This window comes from Artemia franciscana, chromosome 12 (genome assembly GCF_032884065.1).
Source record: "Artemia franciscana chromosome 12, ASM3288406v1, whole genome shotgun sequence".
In the NCBI taxonomy this organism is placed as follows: Eukaryota; Metazoa; Arthropoda; class Branchiopoda; order Anostraca; family Artemiidae; genus Artemia; species Artemia franciscana.
The window spans coordinates 7,292,367-7,314,238 of NC_088874.1; the positions used below are offsets into that span (position 1 = coordinate 7,292,367).

At 36.0% G+C, this 21,872-nt stretch overlaps 1 protein-coding gene across 4 annotated transcripts in view; it reads right to left on the reverse strand.

The window, feature by feature from the left end:
* Positions 1-4,242: 4,242 nt before the first annotated feature.
* LOC136033624 (guanylate kinase-like) overlaps positions 4,243-21,872 on the reverse strand; it is a 43,771-nt gene continuing 26,141 nt past the window's right edge. For 3 of the 4 annotated variants that reach the window (XM_065714423.1, XM_065714421.1, XM_065714424.1), the window contains one exon: positions 10,830-11,057. In XM_065714423.1, coding sequence (XP_065570495.1) covers positions 10,849-11,057 — 209 coding nt within the window. In that variant the 3' untranslated portion in view covers positions 10,830-10,848. Of the gene's footprint in view, positions 5,943-10,829; positions 11,058-21,872 lie in introns of those variants that run through there. The other variant, XM_065714422.1, reaches the window with a different exon arrangement.

Genomic DNA, 21,872 nt, shown 5'->3' on the forward strand with positions numbered 1-21,872 from the left:
CAACTTGACCTATACCGTCAAAGGTATATAATGCAAATTTTCAACTGAGCACTTTGTTGATATCCAGCATATTGTTGTTGTTGTTGTTGTTTGGGGTTTGACGCGTTCGACCAATAGGTCATATGCGTTCGTATCACTCAGTTGTTCTGTGCCTTCTATGATCACTAGCTTGCTTGGGTGTCACTTAGTCATTATTCACTGAGCCAGAACAGTATCGCTTGACTTGCTAATGGAGGGGGGTATACTGCAACTATACATTGTCAAACATCAATTAAAATGCATGTACAACACAATGATAAAAAGTAATACAAATTTTACACATTATAACCAATAACAATACAACCAAATGTCGATAAAATATACCTAAAATGATAAATGGGGCAATTCTAAAAATCCTATTGAACAGGTAATAATAATTTAAAAAAAAAAAAAAAAAAAAAAAAAAAAAAAAAAAAAAAATTTATAGGGAATGAACCAAACCAGTAGTCTTAACAAATCTGCCTAATAGGTTTGTGCTTAGTTTTTTAGCCCAAGGAGGAGACGTGTGATGTCCCAGAACAGAACGCATTGTGAATGCACTAAATGCCTTCTCACAGCAATTTCTTAGTACTTCTCTCTCTTTTTCGTATTTTCTACAGTTAAAAATGATGTGGCGTATATCTTCATACACTCCACAAGTGTCACAGTTGGGGGATGGAGCCATTTTCCACTGGAATAGTGTTGATTTTGTCTTTGCATGGCCACATCTAAGACGAAATAGGCAGGTAGAAAGGATGCGAGAAGTGAGGTACATTTCTTTTGAAGGCTGCTTATAATCATAAAGATCGAGGAGCTGAGTATGAGAAGAATGGAGCCAGGCCTCTTCTTCTTCAAAAATTTTTGAGCTAATTGAAGAAAGAAGTTCAGGACCAGTGATGGGGGTTTGGGTGATCAGGCCTAGTTGGGAGGCTTGTTTTGCAGCCTGATCTGCTAGTTCGTTTCCTGTTATACCACAGTGTGCTGGAACCCATATGAATAGAACAGATATACCCTTTTTTGCAAGTTGAGTAACCAAATTTTCAATCTCAATGGCAACATTTCTTGCTTGGTGTTGCTGGTGTGAGAGGTAATCCAGAGCTGAAAGTGAATCAGAGCAGACAATATACTTCTGGTGTTTGCTCTCTGTTTGGCTTGAAGTGAAAACTTAATTGCCATAAGCTCTGCAGAGAAGATTGTCAGGTTAGGGGGTAAACGGTATGAAAGATAAGGCTCTGGGAGGGTATAACTACTGCACAACTGCATTTTGTTACTGTCTTTGAGCCATCTGTAAAAACTTGAATGTATTCCTCATACTCTGCCAGCTTTCCCAGGAATATGATTTTCATCAGTGCTTGGGGGAGGCCCTCCTTTTTTTTATGGTGATCTTAGGAATAATCAATTCCTTAATTCCCTTGGAGGCACTAGACAAGTCATCATCCAAATTTACAGTCAGCCTGCCATTCTCTATGAACTTTTCCATGCCCGGAAGGCAAAGGAATCTCTGGAAAGAAGACATCTCTGTTGGTGTCTTCTTTCCAGAGATTCTTTCCAGCATATTGTTTACTGTGGTTCGTCTGTTTCCAGCTTCTTCCAAAAGTGTTTTCATAAATGTTGCCTGTTAAGAACAAACTTGTTCTGAAAATTTCAACTTTAGCCATAAAAGAGCAAAATTTAGCTTATGAAAAAGTCTTAAATAGCCCTTTGATTAATTATAAGTTTAAACCAAAAACCGTTTTTGTGGCAAAAAATTCTTCTAAAGACTTCAGTCCTCATTCCCTTACGCACACCATGCACATTTTTCAATGCATGCGTTCAGTTGATGGGAGGTTTGAGCCCCTGGTCTGTTTCTTATATTCTCATGCACCCGGATTAGGGATTTCTTTAATACCTATATTATTTTTTATTATTATTATATTATTATTATTTTATTATTATTTTTTATTATTTTTTTATACTATGTATTCCTATATTATTTGCACTTTTGGATTCAGATTTGTATTTAGGGACATGTTTTGAGAAGATGCTAGACTCCTTGTTTTTCTTATATTCTCATGCACCCGGATTAGGGATTTCTATTATTCCTATATTATTTTTTATTATTATTATATTATTATTATTTTTTATTATTTATTTATACTATATATTCCTATATTATTTGCACTTTTGGATTCAGATTTGTATTTAGGGACATGTTTTGAGAAGATCCTAGACTCCTTGTCAAGAGTTGACTGTGTATTGTTTTCTATGTGGGAGTTTCTGGTTACAATGGTAACGAAGTGTATGTAAGGAGTGACCCGATTCAATAGTAACCGAAACTCTAAAAACCGGAATTTGGACACCAATATATTTATCAAAAGACTTGGCTTCTTATGCTGATTCGAAATATACAAGTTTCGTTAAGTTTAGTCCTACCTATCAAAGGTTACCAGCCTGAGAAAATTTGCCTGATTTTGGAAAAAAGGGTGAAGCACCCTCTAAAAGTAAATGAATCTTAATGAAAATTACACAGTCAGATTCAGCTTACCAGAGAACTCTAATGTAGAGGTTTCAAGCTGTTATCTGAAGAAATGTGAAATTTTGTTGTTTTTTTGCCAGGGCTAAGATCATAGATTTTTTATTGAATTTTTTTTTTTTTACTGGGGCGAGGGGATTTTCCACAGGAAGAATTTTCCATGAGGAGGGAAGTTTCCAGGGGTTGAATTTTCCAGGGGAAAGTTAATACTTGGGGAATTCTAAATTCCTAAACGAAATTCTCCTTATGTCTTGTTTTGTCTTTGACGACTCAATTTTATGCGTTAAGATGAAGGGGGGGGGGTTGGTCCCTCCTCAAAACCTCGTTCTTTATGCTTCAGTTTGAGTTTTGTTCCAAATTTTTAAGCATGACTCTTGAAACACAAGGATCACTTAATTACAACAATAAGAAGCTTTTTTAAAAACACAAAAAATGTTAGCGTTAAGAGCGAGGTTTTTAAGAGGGGCAACCCCCATCATATACGTAATAATTTCTGTTCTTTTTAAATTTTAATGTTGCTCCTTACTTCCAGCTGAATCAAGTTGTTTTTTTTTTCATTTAATTTACATAATAGAATGCTGTACATGCCGAAATAGAAAAACTATTTACTAATATTGTAAGGAATGACATACAAAAATGGCAAGGGAGCCTGTGGATCATATGCTTGCAAAACTCTCCAAATTTGAAGACTAATGTCTACATTCTTGTTCTTGTGGAGGGGGAGAGGGAGGTCAGGAGCTAACTGAGTGACAACAGCACTTACGTAGCCGTGTTTGCACTTCAGAATTTCAAAAAATTTACAGAAGTTTGGAGGGTGGCAGGTAGTCAAACCGTGCATCCGACAGCGCCATCCTTCAGCAGTGTTGTTGGTTCACAGGAGACTCCGAGCGCATCGGTAAAATCAAAAAGGAATGGGGGAGGGGCCTTCGGTTTTTTCTTTGACGACCTATATAGGTGTTCTTAAACTAGGCCGTCAATTCAGTAGCTCCTCCCAACTGCCAAGCTCCTCCTGAACATCTTCAGAAGCTGGCATAATGTCGCTAGTAAGAACAAATGCCACATTAGTACCATTTGAGTCTTCTGCGGAAACTCAGCCATTTCTGATCTGTTCCTGGCGCCCGAGTGCCTGAACTTTCCTACAGACACTCTGACGCAGGCAAAGAAGTAAACTTTTACCTCCAATGTAAGAAACGTCCAATCTAAGGTGTTTATTGACGCAGATTCAAAACGTACCTCTAGGCCAAATACCATAGGGTATTCCACATCAAGTATTCTACCTATATTTTGGAATATATGTAGTGTTAAGAGATCCCTTCTGTTCTTCATTCTTCTTATTTGTCTTACTTTCCTTTTGGCTGATTAATTTTACATGTGAGGGAATTTTCCGGGAGGAGGATTAGTGAATTTAAAATTTCCCGTGGGTAAACCATCTTTTAATCTAGGATCCTAAGGCAGTAAATCTTAGAATAGAAAATCGTTCTATGTTGTGCAGTTTAACAAGTACCAGTCTGCCAAGTACAAATGCAATATTACCACGATCCGTACTCACTATAACTATTAGGGAATTCAGAGCATTTCATAATTTTGGGACAAGCTCGCCCTAACAGGTCTGGAGGATTAACCGATAAAAATGAAATTCAGGAACCAAGTCAGCTCAAGTTGGACTAACGGAATGACCTCAATTAAAACAGACTCAGTAAAAACAGTACATATAACAAACAGGTATACAATTTATTCACCCAGAATCCCAAAATCAATAAGCCTTAAAACAGTAAATCACACTTTTTTGCACAAATCGGCAGCTTTTCAGCTATTAGACAAGAAGTGTACATGTACTCAATCTCTATTCGATTTCTTTCCCCAAAAAATCAAAATTTTAGAATTGATATTACAATGATCCTTAATCGCTATAACCATTTCATAATTTCGGGACGTGAATACTCCCAAGGAGTTTGGAGAAGGGCTGTTCGCCTGTGAAAAACGACATTCGGGAACTAACCATCTTAACATGAAATCAGCGTAATTGGTCAAGCTTAGTGACCTCAATCGAAACAGACGCAATAACAACAGTATAAAAAACAAGAATTAATAGGCTAAGCTAGAGTACAATCTGTCCACCAGAATCATCAGTAAATCTTAAAAAATAAACCGCACGATGTTGACTATATTGTATTAATTGAAAGCTATCGCGACAAGAAATGTATTTCTAGTACATCATGGGTCTTAATAGCTATAATAACTATGAATTTGTGTAGATTTTAGAACCAGGCTACTTCCAAGACATTTGAAGAGAGATTGTTCATCTGTAAAAACTTGGGAACAAGATTTAAAACAAATTCAGCGCAAGCGCGCCAAACTAAAAGTGACTTTAATTGAAAACAGACCCCATAGCAACTAATGCACACCACGAAAATCAAAGAAGACATTTTTTGTTGCAAAGAAAGAAAGAGAAACAAACAGAAGTTACATTTTCCAAGGTAATTAAAATTATACCATTATTTCCTCTCTGTAGTTCTTACTTTTAAGGAAGGAAATATTTCAATATCGCATAAAAAAACAACTTCATTTAATGCGCTGTTTTCTTTAATTTAATTATTTTACCTAGATGTTTCGGGGTGGGTAGGTGGAGGTCTCGGAAATTTCAAGGATAAAACGTTTCTCCCAGATAAAGAAAAATACACAAAAAAAAATCTGTATTCATTACCACTTTTGGAGCATTCCTATGGTCCCCCCTGAGATGGTGCCCTTGTGTACAAGGTAAAGGCAGTGAGTTTTCATAATTACTAATAAATTGTGGGGAGGGGTATAGAAGTAGCTGCGCTTTCAAGCTACTCTATCTGTCTTTTGGGAATACAAATTATACAGATACTATTACAAAAAGCGATATTAGAAATTATTGAAAAGATGACGTCTGACATTCAATAGTATAGTCACTGAAAGCGGAAATTTTGGTAAAAGCTATGATAGGCTCTGTAATAAATATCCCCTCCGATAAAAGGTGCTCCCTGTGTCCTACTACAGAATTTTAGCAGGGTTGGTTACATATATCCACGACCGGAGTACAGTGAATACACTTATTAAGATTTTTTTCTTTGTAGCTAAAAATGATAATAAAAAAATGCAATATCGTAGCCTAGCGGCATCACAAAAAGAAAAAGAACAATATCCACATAAATAATAAAAAAGAGTATCCATCACTGAAAGGAAGCCAAAAAAAGAACTGGCAAATGGTTCTGATGAACCGAATAGAGACCAGAGTTGGTAGATTTTGTAAATTAAACAGAACTTTTCACTGGGCTCTACTGTTTCACTAGACACTTCTGCATTACATTTTCAGTTAAAAGTAAGAGGTAGATTAGGAATTAATTACGGCTTGATCAAAACTTCCATGATTCTAAAGACCGTCAGAAACCTAGAGAGAAAGAACTTCGGTTATTGGACTTAAAAGACACACTGGGCAGTGATTGTCCTAAATTAAAACGTTTTATAATACATTTTTCGATACTTTGACACACGGTGCGCCAAATTACCCCAGTGTATCACAATCAACAATCATAGTCTTTTTTTCCCTGCTGCCACCGGTTATCAGGGTAACAAGATCCCGAATCTGCAAAACTGTAAATGCAACAACAAGCCCTAGCACGGAAAAGATTTTTCCCAAGACACTTCCCACCCAGACTCCGCCCACCTCGGCATTTTTTCTGAATTTGTTTCTATATCCTTCCACATTCGCTACTTACCCTCCGCATTTGAAAAAAAAATTTTGTCCCCTATATTACTGAAAAAAATTAACGAAGCATACCGATACTTTCTCTTTCTTTATTACTTAAGCAAAGCTACCGATGCTCCTTCTCCATCCCGATCCACTCAAAGCCTCTCTCTTTCACCCTCCCCAGAAGTTCCCATTTCTCTTAAATCTTTCCTTACAATCAAGACCGTATCCACGGGGGATTAGGTGTTTTGACCCCCCCCCCCAAAAAAAAATAATTAAAATACCAACAAAAAAAATACCAGCCCGTAGAAACGTAACAAAAAGGATTATAAACAAATTCTTGATGCGAGCCCCATACATGTATATCATTTAAAAGTTATATTTTCTTCAAATGTGGTTATTTTTGGAAGACTCTATTTATCTCATATACGCAGATTTTAAACCATACAAAAAGCTTTTCAAAGATTAAGAAATAAACATTTTGCTAAGTACCATAAAAATCATCGTTGCAACGACAGGTGCAACTTAGCAAAGAACAATTATAAAAGACGCCACTTAATATGGAAGCAGTACTATTTTCATTGACATATGCTGGTTTGACCTTAGCTCGATAAGTCTTTGCTCAGTTGCTCACTTAAGTTCCGCAAGCCCAATAGGCTCCGTAGCGTAGCCTACTTAAGCTCCATAATGTAAGCCAATCATAAAGTTGAAAAAAATTCAACTTATCATACGTGACGTAACCAACTTAGAGGAAAAGTGATTTGAATTGGATGAATTAGACTACTGGATAATACACTTTGTTAAGGTAAGGCCTTTTCTGTACAATCCAAGGGACAAAAATATATTTGTTTCCATTTATTTTCAATACATTCCATGTCTTTTGTTCTAGGTATTGACTATCATACAAATCGTTTCTTCACCCACATATTTGAAAGTTAAATAATGTAGAAAAGCTTACGTTACAGAGCTTATGGAAGTGAGAATGTGACAGGTGAACTTTCAATGTGAAACCAATTTACTTAAGCTCCATAGCATAAGTCACTTAGCGTAGGCAACTTAGTGGTAACGTGAAACCGGGGTTACTACGACAAAAGTTGAATCAATTCATGCTAAGAACGGTTCAGTATATTAGGGTTCTTTTAGGCATTTTAATTTTTGTTACATTTTTCTATTACTAGATATAGTAATGGATTAGATATTACTAGATATTACTAGAATTACTAGATAGGTTAGAATTACTTACGTAGGTTTCTATTACTAGAGGTTGTCGAATGAGAGACAATAAAGACCGGAAAATTCGTAGTGTATTATCTTCTGTGCGGAGTGGCCTCTAAAATTATCTACTGTATAGGATGGATTCAACAACCCTTTGTACAATGTTTCTGCATTTGAATTGTAGCTGAGTAAGAGAATTGCTATATCTATTAATTTTTTCGAATACAAATAGTCTATGCTGGCATTATTCCAATAATTTTATGGCATAATATTTTCTTTTTAATATCGTCAATCATCTCCTAAAATTGGGCAAAAATATTAAATACTTTAAGCGTATATTTAAAAAACCTAATAAAGGAAAAGTGAGTGCATATTATGCAACGTAAAGGGGTTTGAAATGGAATAGCTTCATAAATTAAATGTTTACTTAAAAAAAATCCGCAAATTTGTTTTCAAAATAACATGTTACTATTGAGACTAAGGAAAATAATGGCTACCATTCTGAATCAACTACAATTTTTTTTTCTCACTAGCTTGTTATTTTTAGAAACATGAAAGCAAAGAAAGTTTCATGAAAACATGAAACAGCAAAGAAACAGAACAGCAAAGGAGGAAAAACAGCAAAGAAACAGAAACAGAGATTCACACAATTACAAGTCAGCACACCAGAGACTCAAATGGCTTATGAAAAACGACACTTCTACCCTACCACAAAAGAGATCTAAAGTGAGTGAAAATCAACAGTTAGTGGGTTAAAATGTTTTTATTACGCTGTTTAATAACGGTTTAACAAACTGACATTCTCCATGCAAGTACCTTTCACCTACCGGCTATATATGAACATACCTTCGAGCAATTTCAGACCCATTAAAAATTGAGTTCCAGGACTTCTCCGACAATGTACAAACTGAACAGCAAGTTCAGTTGCTGTTCAGGTTTGACAGCAAGAACTTTTTCTTTTATTTTCCATTTCTGGAAAACTATTTCCCATTCTGAAACTAACTAACTTTGACATCTAAGCGAAATCGGACTGATTTTTTCATCTCATAGACCATCATTTCCACTAAATTTTGTATATGGGAAAACAAACAAAATAGAAAGCAGACGTATGAAAACAAAGAAAGGAAATAATAAATGAAAAGAGAAAAATCTAATAGGTTTAATAGAAACGGGCTGCTTTAACAGAAAACAGCCCGCTACAAATATGATGACAATGTCAAATGCTATGGAATTAGTTACACATCAAATTTCTTCTCTTCTTTTCCCCTTTTTTAGATAATTTATAAGATCACATGAGAGATAGAGAGAGAGAGAATACCTTAAATCCACACCTTTTTTCTTTTTCAAAGCAAAAAAAAATAGAAAGAAAATGTACAGTTAAAATAACTGACAAAAGCCGAAAAAAAAAGATCACACCCAAAAAGATCAGCAATTTAAATTCAAAAGATACATAACAGTGATATTTCAAAGAGAGCAGGTTCTACTAACCCATACAAGACGTAGAATCCTTTGCATCAGTTTTTGGCCGTAAGGCTTTAATTTATCCTTAGGCCCAGGAAGGATTTCCCTCCTCCTTATAACCCAATAAGGAGCCGTCTTCCAAAGAAGAAAAACAAAAAACAACTTATTAACGATATTTGATTCCAAAACTTATTGGAGCAGATCCCTGGTCCTCCATGACCCGAAACCTCTACGCCAGAAAAATTATCAATAACAAATCATGGGAGCTAAACCCTTGTCCTCCCTCCAGGGCCCAACACGCCCCCCAACCCTTAAAAAATATTATTTTCAATAAAAATTGTATCTACATTATAAGCAGCTGAAAAATGAGGCTTTGTTTGAGCATATAGCACTGTGTCAAACAGGGTACTCGTTTTCGTTTTCTTCGTTTTAGTTTGAAAAGCTGCAGCATTTTTATTCGAATCATAGTTCATTTTTAACGACATTTTACGATGTTTTCAGTTAAGTATCTGCTTTTCAAATTCGCAATGTGGAAAATCTCTTCGCAAAAATATTCAAAGAATAAAATTGAGTCAAGACCCAACAATTAAAATGCTAAGAGCATCAAAAAATACATTTATGTCCCCTAAACACATCTTAGCTCAATTCGTCCCTGAAAACGACGATTTTTTTCGGATTTTCCTTTTGGCAGTTTCAAGCTTATGAAGTCATGAAGGTAGTATGATAATTTTGTTAGAATAGCTACGTTGAACCGTAAAAATAAAGCAAAACAAGTTAGTTAAATTGAACTAATTAGTTCATTACATTAGCTCAATTAAATTCAACCAATTGCTTCCACTTTGAATCGTGAAAACAGTTAAGCAAAACTAAATAGCTAAATCTAACAACGCTTTCTGTCCGTAAAAATTCAAACCCTAATAATGTGCTGATTCCCAGAGACAACTATAACCTCATAACTATAACCTCACAACAACTATAACCTCAAAGGAAAGCTACATCTTCTTAAGCTGTTAGGGCCACATTTTAGTACAATATGGTGCCAACTACAGCTTCTAACGCCACCCGAGCATGAGGATTAAGTAAGTAAGTTTACGACACAAATAGTTGTGCAGTTCTAACAAAAAAAAAAAAAAAAAAAGGATTGCCAGTGCTTGGAAATTTAACCTCTCACAATAGAGAAAAAAAACGAAAGAAAATTATTTTTTTACGTATAAGAAAAGATTCAAACAAAGGATAAAAGAAAAGTTGTGAAAAATAGATGTAAAAGAAGAATATAGATGTGAAATAAGTGCTGAAATAAACATAAAACGATGAATTTGAAAGTGAAAATAGCAAAAGCAGACAGGTTTAATTCTCACTTTCAAAAATTATATTATTCAGCTTAAATTGTAAATTACAATTAGTACTTCTATTATATACCCCCTACCTAATATTCTTCCAATATGTTTCTCTGATGCTCAACCCTAATGAAATATACAAAAGTAAGATAAAAATACAATACTTTAGAATCAAATTTGGGCAGTATATTTGCACATTAGGGGGGGGAAGTATAGCGGGTCTTCATGCCTAATGTGTTAGATACAGTTATACTGCACATTATGTAGTAAGAATTGTTTTCTAACTCCACACTGTCCAAATATTTTACCCCCCCCCCCCTAATGTGCAAATATATAGCCCAAATTATACATGTTGCAACTATTCGGTCTCTCCTCGTCTAGTCTCACGCTAAGATGAAAGAAACTGACGAATAGAACCGGTTCTATAATGCGTCAATGAATGAACAATTTGAGCTGTAGGGGGTCACACAAGTACCCCCTACATACAAGTGTCACATAAGTACCTTAAAACTTTCTTTATCTTATGTATTTGTGCATTAATAGTGCTAAAATAAATAGAAATTTGCTGAGAAAATCACCAAAACCAAAAATATTTAATTAGAAATATCAGTGGGAAATAAATTAAAAGATAAACTACTAAAATAAAGAAGAGAGGAAAGCTTCGATAAAACTTCACCATTCATTCGGGCTCCGTTCTTCCTAGCATCTTCTATGTGAGTCAATAAATATTCTTTAAGCTCATTGTAAGCCTCATGGATGTTATCATTTACTATAATCTTGTGGAAGTTTCCTGGTATTTCACCTATAATAATAACATACATTTAATGGTATATTTGTACCATACAACCCCCCCCCCCAAAAAAAAAAAATCGTCAGACTCGTAAAAAGTGATAAAAATACTTATGAAAAAAATTTTGATACGTTTTTCAAACTTTTTGTAACCCCACCCCCAAAACAAAAATTCTGGATACGCTTTTGATTTGTACATTCTATTCCCGACTTTGATAAGGGGCCATTGGCTAGAGGCTCACTGAAAGTGTTTAGGGTCTCTATATAGTGATACACCCCTATGGTACAACAGTAGACTGATGCTCTGTTAGAAAAAGGGGTTTATACCTCGCTCTTTACGCTCAAGTTTTGGGACAGAAGTCAAATTTTAAGGTAAAGAGTAAGGTTTGAGGAGGGGACAGCTCCCCTCATATACGTAATAATTTCTGTTTGTTTTTATTTTAATGTTGCTCTTTACTTTCAATTGAGAAAACTTGTTTTGTGCTTAATTGGTTAATATAGTACGTTCAAGGAAGAAATTTTTCAAAATTTAAACAATGCTTACCTTAGTTCAGTGAATTTGCATATGGTAAATATGGTGCTAGAAATTTGAGGAATTTCTTCCTGGAACGTACTATATTAACCAATTAAGCATCCAATTTTTAACTACTTGTTTCACAACTTTCACAAAACATTTGTTTCTCTTCTCTTTTACTACCCACCAAATTATATCTGCCACTAAATCTTTCCCGTCCCATCTTTCCCAATAATTAAACTAGGGTACATTTTATTCACAGTTTCGATAAGTTTATTCAGGGAATGTATTGACCAAGCACAATTGCAGTACTTCTTTCACAGCTTTCTATTAGGATTCGATTCTTTTCTTTCACTAGTTGTCGGACACCTTTTACCACTTACTAATTTACCACGGCGACTAAAATTTACCCGGCCCTAATTAACTGAAGTAAGACAATTATTGTTCATAATTTTGATGGGTTTATTTCTAGTGTATTAACCAGGTGAAAACAAAAATGTTGTAAGTTTGTTTAATAAAACTAGTCTACATGACTTACGTTCTGCCTGTACTAGAATACGCGTCCTGTTCGGGGCCCAAGCGTCCAGTTAAGCTCCCGGCCAAACCAAAATATTGAAACCACACAAATGCGTGCTTGTAAAATTATGATGGGAGAAAAAGCTATACTTCCTACAAAAAGGCCCATGAATTAGTGGAACTTGAGTCACTCCACAATCGCCACCAAAATCTAACAATCAAATTTGGAAAATATATTCTATGAAGCTTTTGGGATTTTGCGAGTTTAGAATTCCGACTTGTAAGGCTACAATGAGAGAAAGGTTGAGATGGCTAGGGCAAGTTCTCTGGATAAAGGATGATAAATTGCCAAAGATTGTCCTTTTCGGTGAACCGTCTAGGGCTAAACGGAAAGCAGGTCGTCGACGGTTGGGAAGGATGGATGTCATAGAGAAAGATTTGAAGGAAATGGAAACTTCCTGGGAGGGTGGAAAGACGGAGGCCTTGAATATACGGGGATGGACGAGGAGCGTGGCTTGGTGCTGCGGTGAATTGTCAGTAGTAGCAGAATTCTAAGAAACTCAGAATACAGGTGTATCCTCCCCCCAAAAGCACATTCAAGTACTCTCACCAGAAGACAGAACAAGTTGGATTCAGTTTATTGTCACACAAGACGGTATCAGCATTCTTTTCTTCCCTTTTTCACGGGTCTATTTAACAACATAAAGTAAACGTAGTTCGTGTTTGTGCAATGTTATGTATTATGTAAACATTTAAGTTTTAGTGCTTCTTAGCCCTATGTCGAGAGTGTCAATAAATATGTCTGTCTCTGCCACTTATCACTGCAGCTAAATATTTACTAGACCCAAATTAACTGAAATATTTACCCGACCCAAATTAACTGAACTAAGATAAATATTGCTCATAATTTTGACGGGTTTACTCCAAGAATGTATTAACCAAGGGAAAACACAATTGTTGTATGTTTGTTTCACATCTTTATATTTACATTCTTTTCTATTACCACTTATTAATGCTTTTACCACTTATCAAATTATCACTGCAGTTAAATATTCAAACTAATATGAACTATTGATAATAATAATACAACTAAAATCGTTAAGTATTACAGAAAACAGAAAAAGATGATAATGCTTCACAAAATAATATGGTATCGTATGAATATGAATAGAATTGAAGTGAGAGCGAATGGATATAAATATCCACAAGATTCATTTATTTCATTTCATTCATTCATTTCATTTATTAAATACTAGATTACAGCATGTAATACACCACTTAAAACAAGATCCCCTGAAGTTAACTTCTTGGGGGAAAATGAAAAAAAGTAATAATAATAAAAATAAAGAGTCCAATTCATGCAAGGGAGGAATCAATACCTCCCCATACAATGAATGAACAACGTAAGATATTTGGATGAATGATACTGGATATTTGGATGAATACAAGGGAGGAATCAACACCTCCCCAAACAATGAATGAACAACGTAAGATATTTGGATGAATGAAACTGGATATTTGGATGAATGCAAGGGAGGAATCAACACCTCCCCAAACAATGAATGAACAACGTAAGATATTTGGATGAATGAAACTGGATATTTGGATGAATGCAAGGGAGGAATCAACACCTCCCCAAACAATGAATGAACAACGTAAGATATTTGGATGTATGAAACTTGTTGAAACGATGCTCCATAAGGTGAAATTTGGGGACTACCGTTTAGTACAAGAGAAATATTGAGGCGAAATGGCCACTTATACGAGTTTCTGCATTTGCCTAAATTTTGCCTAATTTGTCATCTATCTTTCTATTATGACGATACTAACGATATCTACAAACGCTACTATAAACTACTACTAACTACTAACGCTAGTAAATGACGATCTCTGCTATTTGATTAATTTAAAAAACTTTTTCAACAAGACAAGTTTTTCAAAGAGAAACTTGTTTTATGTTTTAAGCTTTTCAAAGAAAGTTTTATGAAAAAGATATTCGGATGAATGAAACTTATTGAAATGATGCTCCGTAAGGTGAAATTTGGGGACTACCCTATAATGCGAGAGAAATGTTGGGACAAAATGGCCACTTGTACGACGTTCTGCATTTGCCTAAAGGTCATCTATCTTTCTATTATGACGACATGACAAACGTCATCTACAAACGCTACTAGAGACTACTACTAAATACTAGAACTGCTGAATGACAATCTCTACTATATGATAAGTAGATTCTAAAGATTCTGCATTTGATCTTTTTCTGCACTGTATCTCTTGGATCTGAGAGGTTAGTGTTATTAGACAAGCACTAATCAAAATTAGACAGCATATGACGTAGTTTTTCCCCAGGTACCTGATTACGAGCAAGAGAAACTTTGGGGTAAAACGACCACTTATACGATTTTGTGCATTTGCCTAAAGGTCATCTATCTTTCTGTTATGACGACATGGCGATATGTACTTCATAGTGACGCTGAAAAATAAAGAAGAAAAAGAAAACTGAAAAAAGAAAAAAGGTAAAAAACATTACAGACTGGGACACCCGGACACAAATCACGACCGGGACACAGGGAATATAAATGACGACCGGGACACAGGGACACAAATACAACGGGGACGCCGGGGGCACAGGCGGGATATATAAATGACAACCGGGACAAAGGGATTTTTCGAATAAAAATTAAAGACCGGGACACCGGGACACAAATGACGAGCGGGACACAGGGAATATAAATGACGACCGGGACACAGGGACACATCATTATAATAATGAGGTATAGATCTGAATACGGATTGTTTTTCCCATGGACAATTATATGTTGCATGTTCAAGAGTCAGTAAACCTGACAATCTATTTATATGCACAGACAATGGGACAGCGAAGAATGTTGTATATTCGCATGTTTTACGTAGTTAAAAACATATATTTATATCTATCTCTATTCACAGGTGGGACAAAGGGACACAACTACAATGGCGCGTAACGACTTACGCGCGCGGGGGGGCTTAGGGGTGCGCGAAGCGCCCCAACAGCTAGTGATTAAATAAAAAGAAACAAGTTTTTTTTTAACTGAAAGTAAGGAGCGACATTAAAACTTAAAACGAACAGAAATTACTCCGTATATGAAATGGGTTGTCCCCTTCGCAATCTCTCGCTCTTTACGCTAAAGCTTTTAATTGTTTTAAAAAGCAGAATTGTGGCAGAGTCAAACTTTAGCGTAAAGAGCGAGAGATTGCGAAGGGGACAACCCATTTCATATACGGAGTAATTTCTGTTCGTTTTAAGTTTTAATGTCGCTCCTTAATTTCAGTTAAAAAAAACTTGTTTTTTTCATTTAGTTTCTGAAGGTTTTTGAATCAATGAATGTTAAATTTTGGCTCTCCGCAGAGGAATAATTAACACGGAATTTGCATATTTTTTTTTTTTGACTAAACGGCTTTCTTATAATTTTGATCGAATGATTTTGATAAAAAAGAGCGGCAGAGGAAGTCTAGTTGCCCTCCGATTTTTTGGTTAATTAAAAAGGCAACTAGAACTTTTAATTTTTTACGAATCTTTTTATTAGTAAAAGATATGCGTAACTTATAAATTAGCTTACGTAAAGAACTTTTGTATTATCATGTTTTTATTACATATATGAGGGGGTTCACCCCCTCGGTCTTTACACTAAAGCTTAGATTTTGTCCCAATTCCTTAAGAATGACCTCTGAATCACAAAGGTCGTAGAATAAATAGTTGAAATTACTAAAAATACTTTAGCGTAAAGAGTGAGGTATAACGAGAAGGTAAACCCCTCATATGCGTAATAATTTTTGTTCGTTTTAAGCCCTCTCGCAACATTCTAGGACCACTCAGCCGATACGATCACCCCTGGAAAAAAAAACAACAAACAAATAAACACGCATCCGTGATCTGTCTTCTGGCAAAAAAAATGCGAAATTCCACATTTTTGTAGATAGGAGCTTGAAACTTCTACAATAAGGTTCTCCGATACGCTGAATCTGATGGTGTGATTTTCTTTAAGATTGTATGACTTTTAGGGGGTGTTTCCCCCTATTTTCTAAAATGAGGCAAATATTCTCAGGCTCGTAACTTTTGATGAGTATAACTGATCTTGATGAAACTTATATATTTAAAATCAGCATTAAAATGCGATTCGTTTGATGTAACTATTGGTATCAAAATTCCATTTTTTAGAGTTTCGGTTACTATTGAGCCGGGTCGTTCCTTACTACAGTTCGTTACCACGAACTGTTTGATAAACGAAAAAGAAATACAGAAGAGAGAATAATGAGGACTGTCTTGCGAAAAAAGTCCTCATTATTCTCTCTTCTGTATTTCTATTATGGAAAGGCAGTGTGGTCTTCGTTATTATTTATATGATAAGTGAATTCTAATGAATCTGCATGTGATCTTTTTCTGCACTAGATCTTTTGGATCTGAGAGGTTGGTGTTATTAGACAAGGGCTGATTAAAATTAGACAGCATGCGATGCAGTTTTTCCCTGGGTAATTAATTGCGAACAAGACAAACTTTAGGACAAAACGGCCACTTATACGATTTTTTGCATTGGCCTAATGGTCGTGAAATGAGGGGTTTGCAACTTTTGCAAGTTGGGGTACCTAGTATTTATTTGATGATCCTTACAGATTAACAACTTCAGCGTTTAATCGAAGCGAGGAAACAAAACCAAAGCGTTACTCTCGCAATACTTGACTCGGCGAAGCCAAACAAAGGTCGCCACAACACCTCACGTTGCCCACGCAACGTAGATCTAGTTCTACTTGTTGTTGTTTGTATGATGGAAAGGTAGTGCGGTCTTTTCCTCATTATTTACTACTACTAACTACGCTATTAACTACAAACGCTACTAAATGACGATCTCAACTAAATCATTGGTAGATTCTAATAATGTTGCATTTTATCTTCTTTTGCACTAGATCTCTTGAATCTGAGAGGTTAGTATATATTAGACAGGCACTGATTAGAATTATAATTTAACGAATGAAAATATACTAAATTACATAAAAGAAAATTAGTCAAATTTTCTTTTAAATAATAATTACATTAATAAAAGAAAATATATTTAATATTATAATGAGACAATAAATTACTTTTTTTCCTAGATAGCTAATTGTCCAGTCCAATTGTCTAATTGTCCAGTGTTTGAACGAATCTTCACCAATTCAGTCACTAATCTAGTATTAAGAGAACCCATTGTTTTGTTAATCACAAACACTGGTGTGTAAGTTATTCTGAAATTAGTTTTTTGGCCTTTAGAATCCTTGTTTTGTTAATTTGGTTCTATCAGTTGCTGGTTTATTCACATTGTTTTTTTGTAGTTTTTATTTCTTCTTCCAACAATGTTTTTATAGTATTTTTTCGTGTTTGCCTTCAGGGTTGTTCGTTTTTATTAGCTTGTTTTATTCGGTTTGTTTCCTTCACATGATCGTTCAGAAAATGTTCCCTTGTAACTTTCTCTTATAGCACTGAAGAAAGGGAGCAGCTGTTTTTCCAAAATTAATTTAAAAAAAAACTTTCCGAAAAAGAAGTTTTTTTAAAGAAAAGTAAAGGCCATATTCAACTTAAGATCAGAAGAAATAGAAACCTACAATAACTCAAACTCAAAACGACCAGAAATTACAACTAAAGAATAATGAAATCTCAAATGAACAGAAATTAAATAAAAAATCATTGCAAGCAAACATAAATAGTACTAATATAAATGAATAAATAAATCTTAAAACGAGTGAAACTTATTGAATATGCAAATCAAGCTTGAAACGAACACAAATCACTACAAACAAGAATCAGGGTAGCGCGTCCTTCTCTCACTGTACAAGTCTAAAACCTACTGCGTCATGGTACTTTACTGAAAACGTATTAAATTAGAAATATAACTAGTACCTGTTGTATGTTTCTTTTGTTATGATTGTTCATTTAATTTCCCTATTTCAAATAATTTTAAGTTCCGAAATAAATTCTATAATAAGACTACACTTGTCTGGAAGCGGTCTTGGCAAAAAATAATATAATTAAACTTAATATTTTATGTATAATGATATTAATTGCTGAAAGCTCATCATCTCAAGATTTTGTTTCACTGCAATTTTCACTTTTATTTTCAATGTTGTAAAAAATACAAAAGAAAATATTTGTTACATAATTTGTTTTAGTCAAGACCCAAATACGCAGTACACTTTATGGTTTTACCGTTAGGGAAACGGGCAGAAGCCAAATTCTTGTTTGTAGTGAAAACTATAAGTGTCTTGAGAAATTTTGGAAAGAGATAAAAAAATCAAACTGAATTCCAATGGTTATTTGGAATAAAATATCCTTAATAGGTTTTGTGTATGTGTGTGGGGGGTAGTTAAGCCACGGAAGGAAAGCCAGGGGTCAGCTCCCATTATTTTTGGAATAAAATACCGTTAGCTAGTTATTTTTTAGGGGGCTCGGCATGGAGAGAGGGTCAAGAGTTAGCTCCAATAATATTTTAAATAAAATTTCATCAACTAGTTTTTTTTGGAGGGGGGGGCACGGGTCAACTTCCACGATTTTTGGAATAAAATATCGTCAATAAGTTGTTTTTTTTGGAAGGAGAGCCATGGGTCTGATCCCATAATTACTGAAGTAAAACAATGCAGGATGGAATAAGAGTTGCCTGCAAATTCGGAATAAAGCCTATTGTGACATAAGGATGAGTTTAATATAGACGGCGTTCGATAACCGTATATCAATTAGAAAATGTTACGGAAATTATTTTTTGTTAATAAATTGTTGTTTTTTATTGTTTTTTTGGGGGGAGGGGTGGGATGGGGTTGGAAAACGGAGAGAGGGGTCAGCTCGCATGATTTTTGAATAAAATATTATCAATATTTTTTTAGGGGAGTCGGGGTCAGGTCATGAAAAGAGGGCCAGAGCCCAGCTCCCTTGATGGATGGAATAAAATATCGTTAATAAGATTTTTTTTAGGGGGGTCAGGGTTGGGTCATGAAGAGAGGGCCGGAGCTCAGCTCCCTTGATGTTTGGATTAAAATATGGTTAATAAACATTTTTTTAGGGGGTAAAGCTCTGGTCGTCAAGAGAGGGCCAGAGCGCAGCTGGCTTGATGTTTGAAATAAAATATCGTTAATAATTTCTTTTTAAGGAGGTCAGGGTCAGTTCCCATGATTTTCGGAATAAAACATCGTTAATGTTTTCGTTTTTTTGTGCGGTGGTTCAAGCCACGGAGGGAGGGGCTGGGGTCAGCTCCCATGATTTTTGGAATAAAGACTCGATAATTTCATTTAGAGGGGGAGGGTCTGGTCATATAGGGAGGATCAGGCGTTAGCTCCCATGATTTATCATTGATAAGTTTTTTCGAGGGAGGAAGGTTATCAGGCCATGGAGGGCCGGGGGTTAGCTCCCATAAGTTTTGGAATAGTGTACCCTACCGTTAATGATTTTTATTTTTTTTTTTTTTGGGGGGGGGAGGAAGGATTAGACCAATTGTGAGATCATACGATTTTTGAAATAAAATATCATCAATTTTTTGTTGGGGGGAGGGGGTTCGAGTCATGAAGGGAGGGCCAGGGGCAGCTCCCCTGATTTTTAGAATGAGATATCGTTGATTAGTTTTTTTTTAGTGGGGGGGGGGGTTCGAGCCATGGAGGGAGGACCAGGGGTCAGCTCCAATGACTTTGGAATAATTAATCGTTAGTATATTTTCTTTTGGGAAGGGAGAGGTTAGGCTGGGCCATTAAGGGAGGGCCAGGGAGTTATCACGAAAATTTTTGGAATAAAATATCGTTAATAATTTGTTTTTTTGGGGGGTAGGGGTTAAGCCACGGAGGGAGGACCAGGGTCAGCTCCCATGATTTTTGGAATAAAGACTCGATAATTTCATTTAGAGGGGAGAGTCTGGTCATATAGGGAGGATCAGGCGTTAGCTCCCATGATTTATCATTGATAAGTTTTTCGAGGGAGGAAGGTTATCAGGCCATGGAGGGCCGGGGGGGCCAATTGTGAGATCATAAGATTTTTGGAATAAAATATCATCAATTTTTCGTTGGGGGGAGGGGGTTCGGGTCATGAAAGGAGGGCCAGGGGCAGCTCCCCTGATTTTTGGAATGAGATATCGCTGATTAGTTTTTTTAGTGGGGGTGGGGGTCGAGCCATGGAGGGAGGACCAGGGGTCAGCTTCAATGACTTTTGGAATAATTAATCGTAAGTATATTTTCTATTGGGAGGGGGAGAGGTTAGGCTGGGCCATTAAGAGAGGGCCAGGGAGTTATCACGAAAATTTTTTGAATAAAATATCGTTAATAATTTGTTTTTTTTGGGGGGGTAGGGGTTAAGCCACGGAGGGAGGACCAGGGGTCAGCTCCCATGATTTATCGTTGATAGGTTTTTAGGGGGGAAGGATCGGGCTCTGGAGGGGCAGGACTCAGCCTCCATAAGTTTCTGAATAAAATATAGTTTATAGATTCTTTTAGTGGGGGTGGAGGTCGGGCTTATCTTATCTTTGAACAATGTTAAGAACCCCCACAAGGAAACTTTATGTGCCCCCATAGCATAACTTACAATACTTGCCTCCAGGCTCTGGGGGTTGTGTCGACGCAGAGTTTTGTTATCTGATTTTTTACCTTATTTTAACAAAATTGCTATCAAATAAATTTCGATCGGATGTATTTTGGGAAAAGAGAGTACAGGGGGTTATTTGTCCTCTAGTCCCCTTTGATTCTTAAAAAGAGAACTAGAACTTCCACTTTCCAGTCGAATGAGCCCCTCCGAAGTTTATACGACCAGCCCTTCCATTAAAAACCTTGTTTGACCGCGAGGCATAATTTACAACACTTTTCCCTGGGTTCTTGGGGGTCTTGCAGGCCCCGGAGTTTTTTTTTATGATCTGTAGTTTATTTTGAACAAAATGACTGTCTCATAATTTTTATCAGATATATTTTGGCAAAAAGGGTGGGGGGGGGTGCTAGTTGTCATCTGATCATTTTTTACCCTTAAAAAGGGAATTAAAATTTCAATTTCTAATCATTTCAATCCCTTCCGACGCTTCCAAAACCTTATTTGCCCCTGGGGCTTAAGTTATAACCCTTCCCCCTGGCACTGGGGGGTTATTTTGACCCTAAAGTTTTGTTACCAGATCGTTCGATTACTTGGAACAGAACAGCTATCTCAACATTTTGATCGGATGTATTAGGGGGAAAAGAGATTGGGTGGGAGGGGGTGGGGTAGATACCATCTGATCACATTTGACTTGTAAGAAAGAAACTAGAACTTTCCATTCCTAATTAAATGTGTCCCTCTGAAGTTTACACGAGCACCCCTTCCATAAGAACCTTATATGCCCCCGGGGCATGACTTATGACACCTGCCCCCTGGCCCTAGGAGTTGTGTCAACCCCGGAGTTTTTGTTACCTGATATTTGAGCTATTTTTAACAAAATGGCTATCTCAAAATTTTTATCAGATGCATTTTGGGAAAAAATGGGGGTGGGGCAGACTAGTTGCCCTCCGATTTCTTTTGATTCTTAAAAACTGTGGTAGAACTTTCAATTTCCAATAGAATGAGCCCCCTCTGAATTTTGTACGAGCACCTCTTCTATAAGAACCATATATAGCCCCATGGCATAATTTACAAACCTCGCCCTCGGACTCTGGGGGGTTGTGTCGACTTCGGAGTTTTTGGTATCTGATCTTTGAACTATTTTTTATCAAAATGACTACCTCAAAATTTTCATCAGATACATTATGGGGAAAAAGGGTATGGGGGCTAGTTGCCCTCCAATCACTTTCGACTCAAAG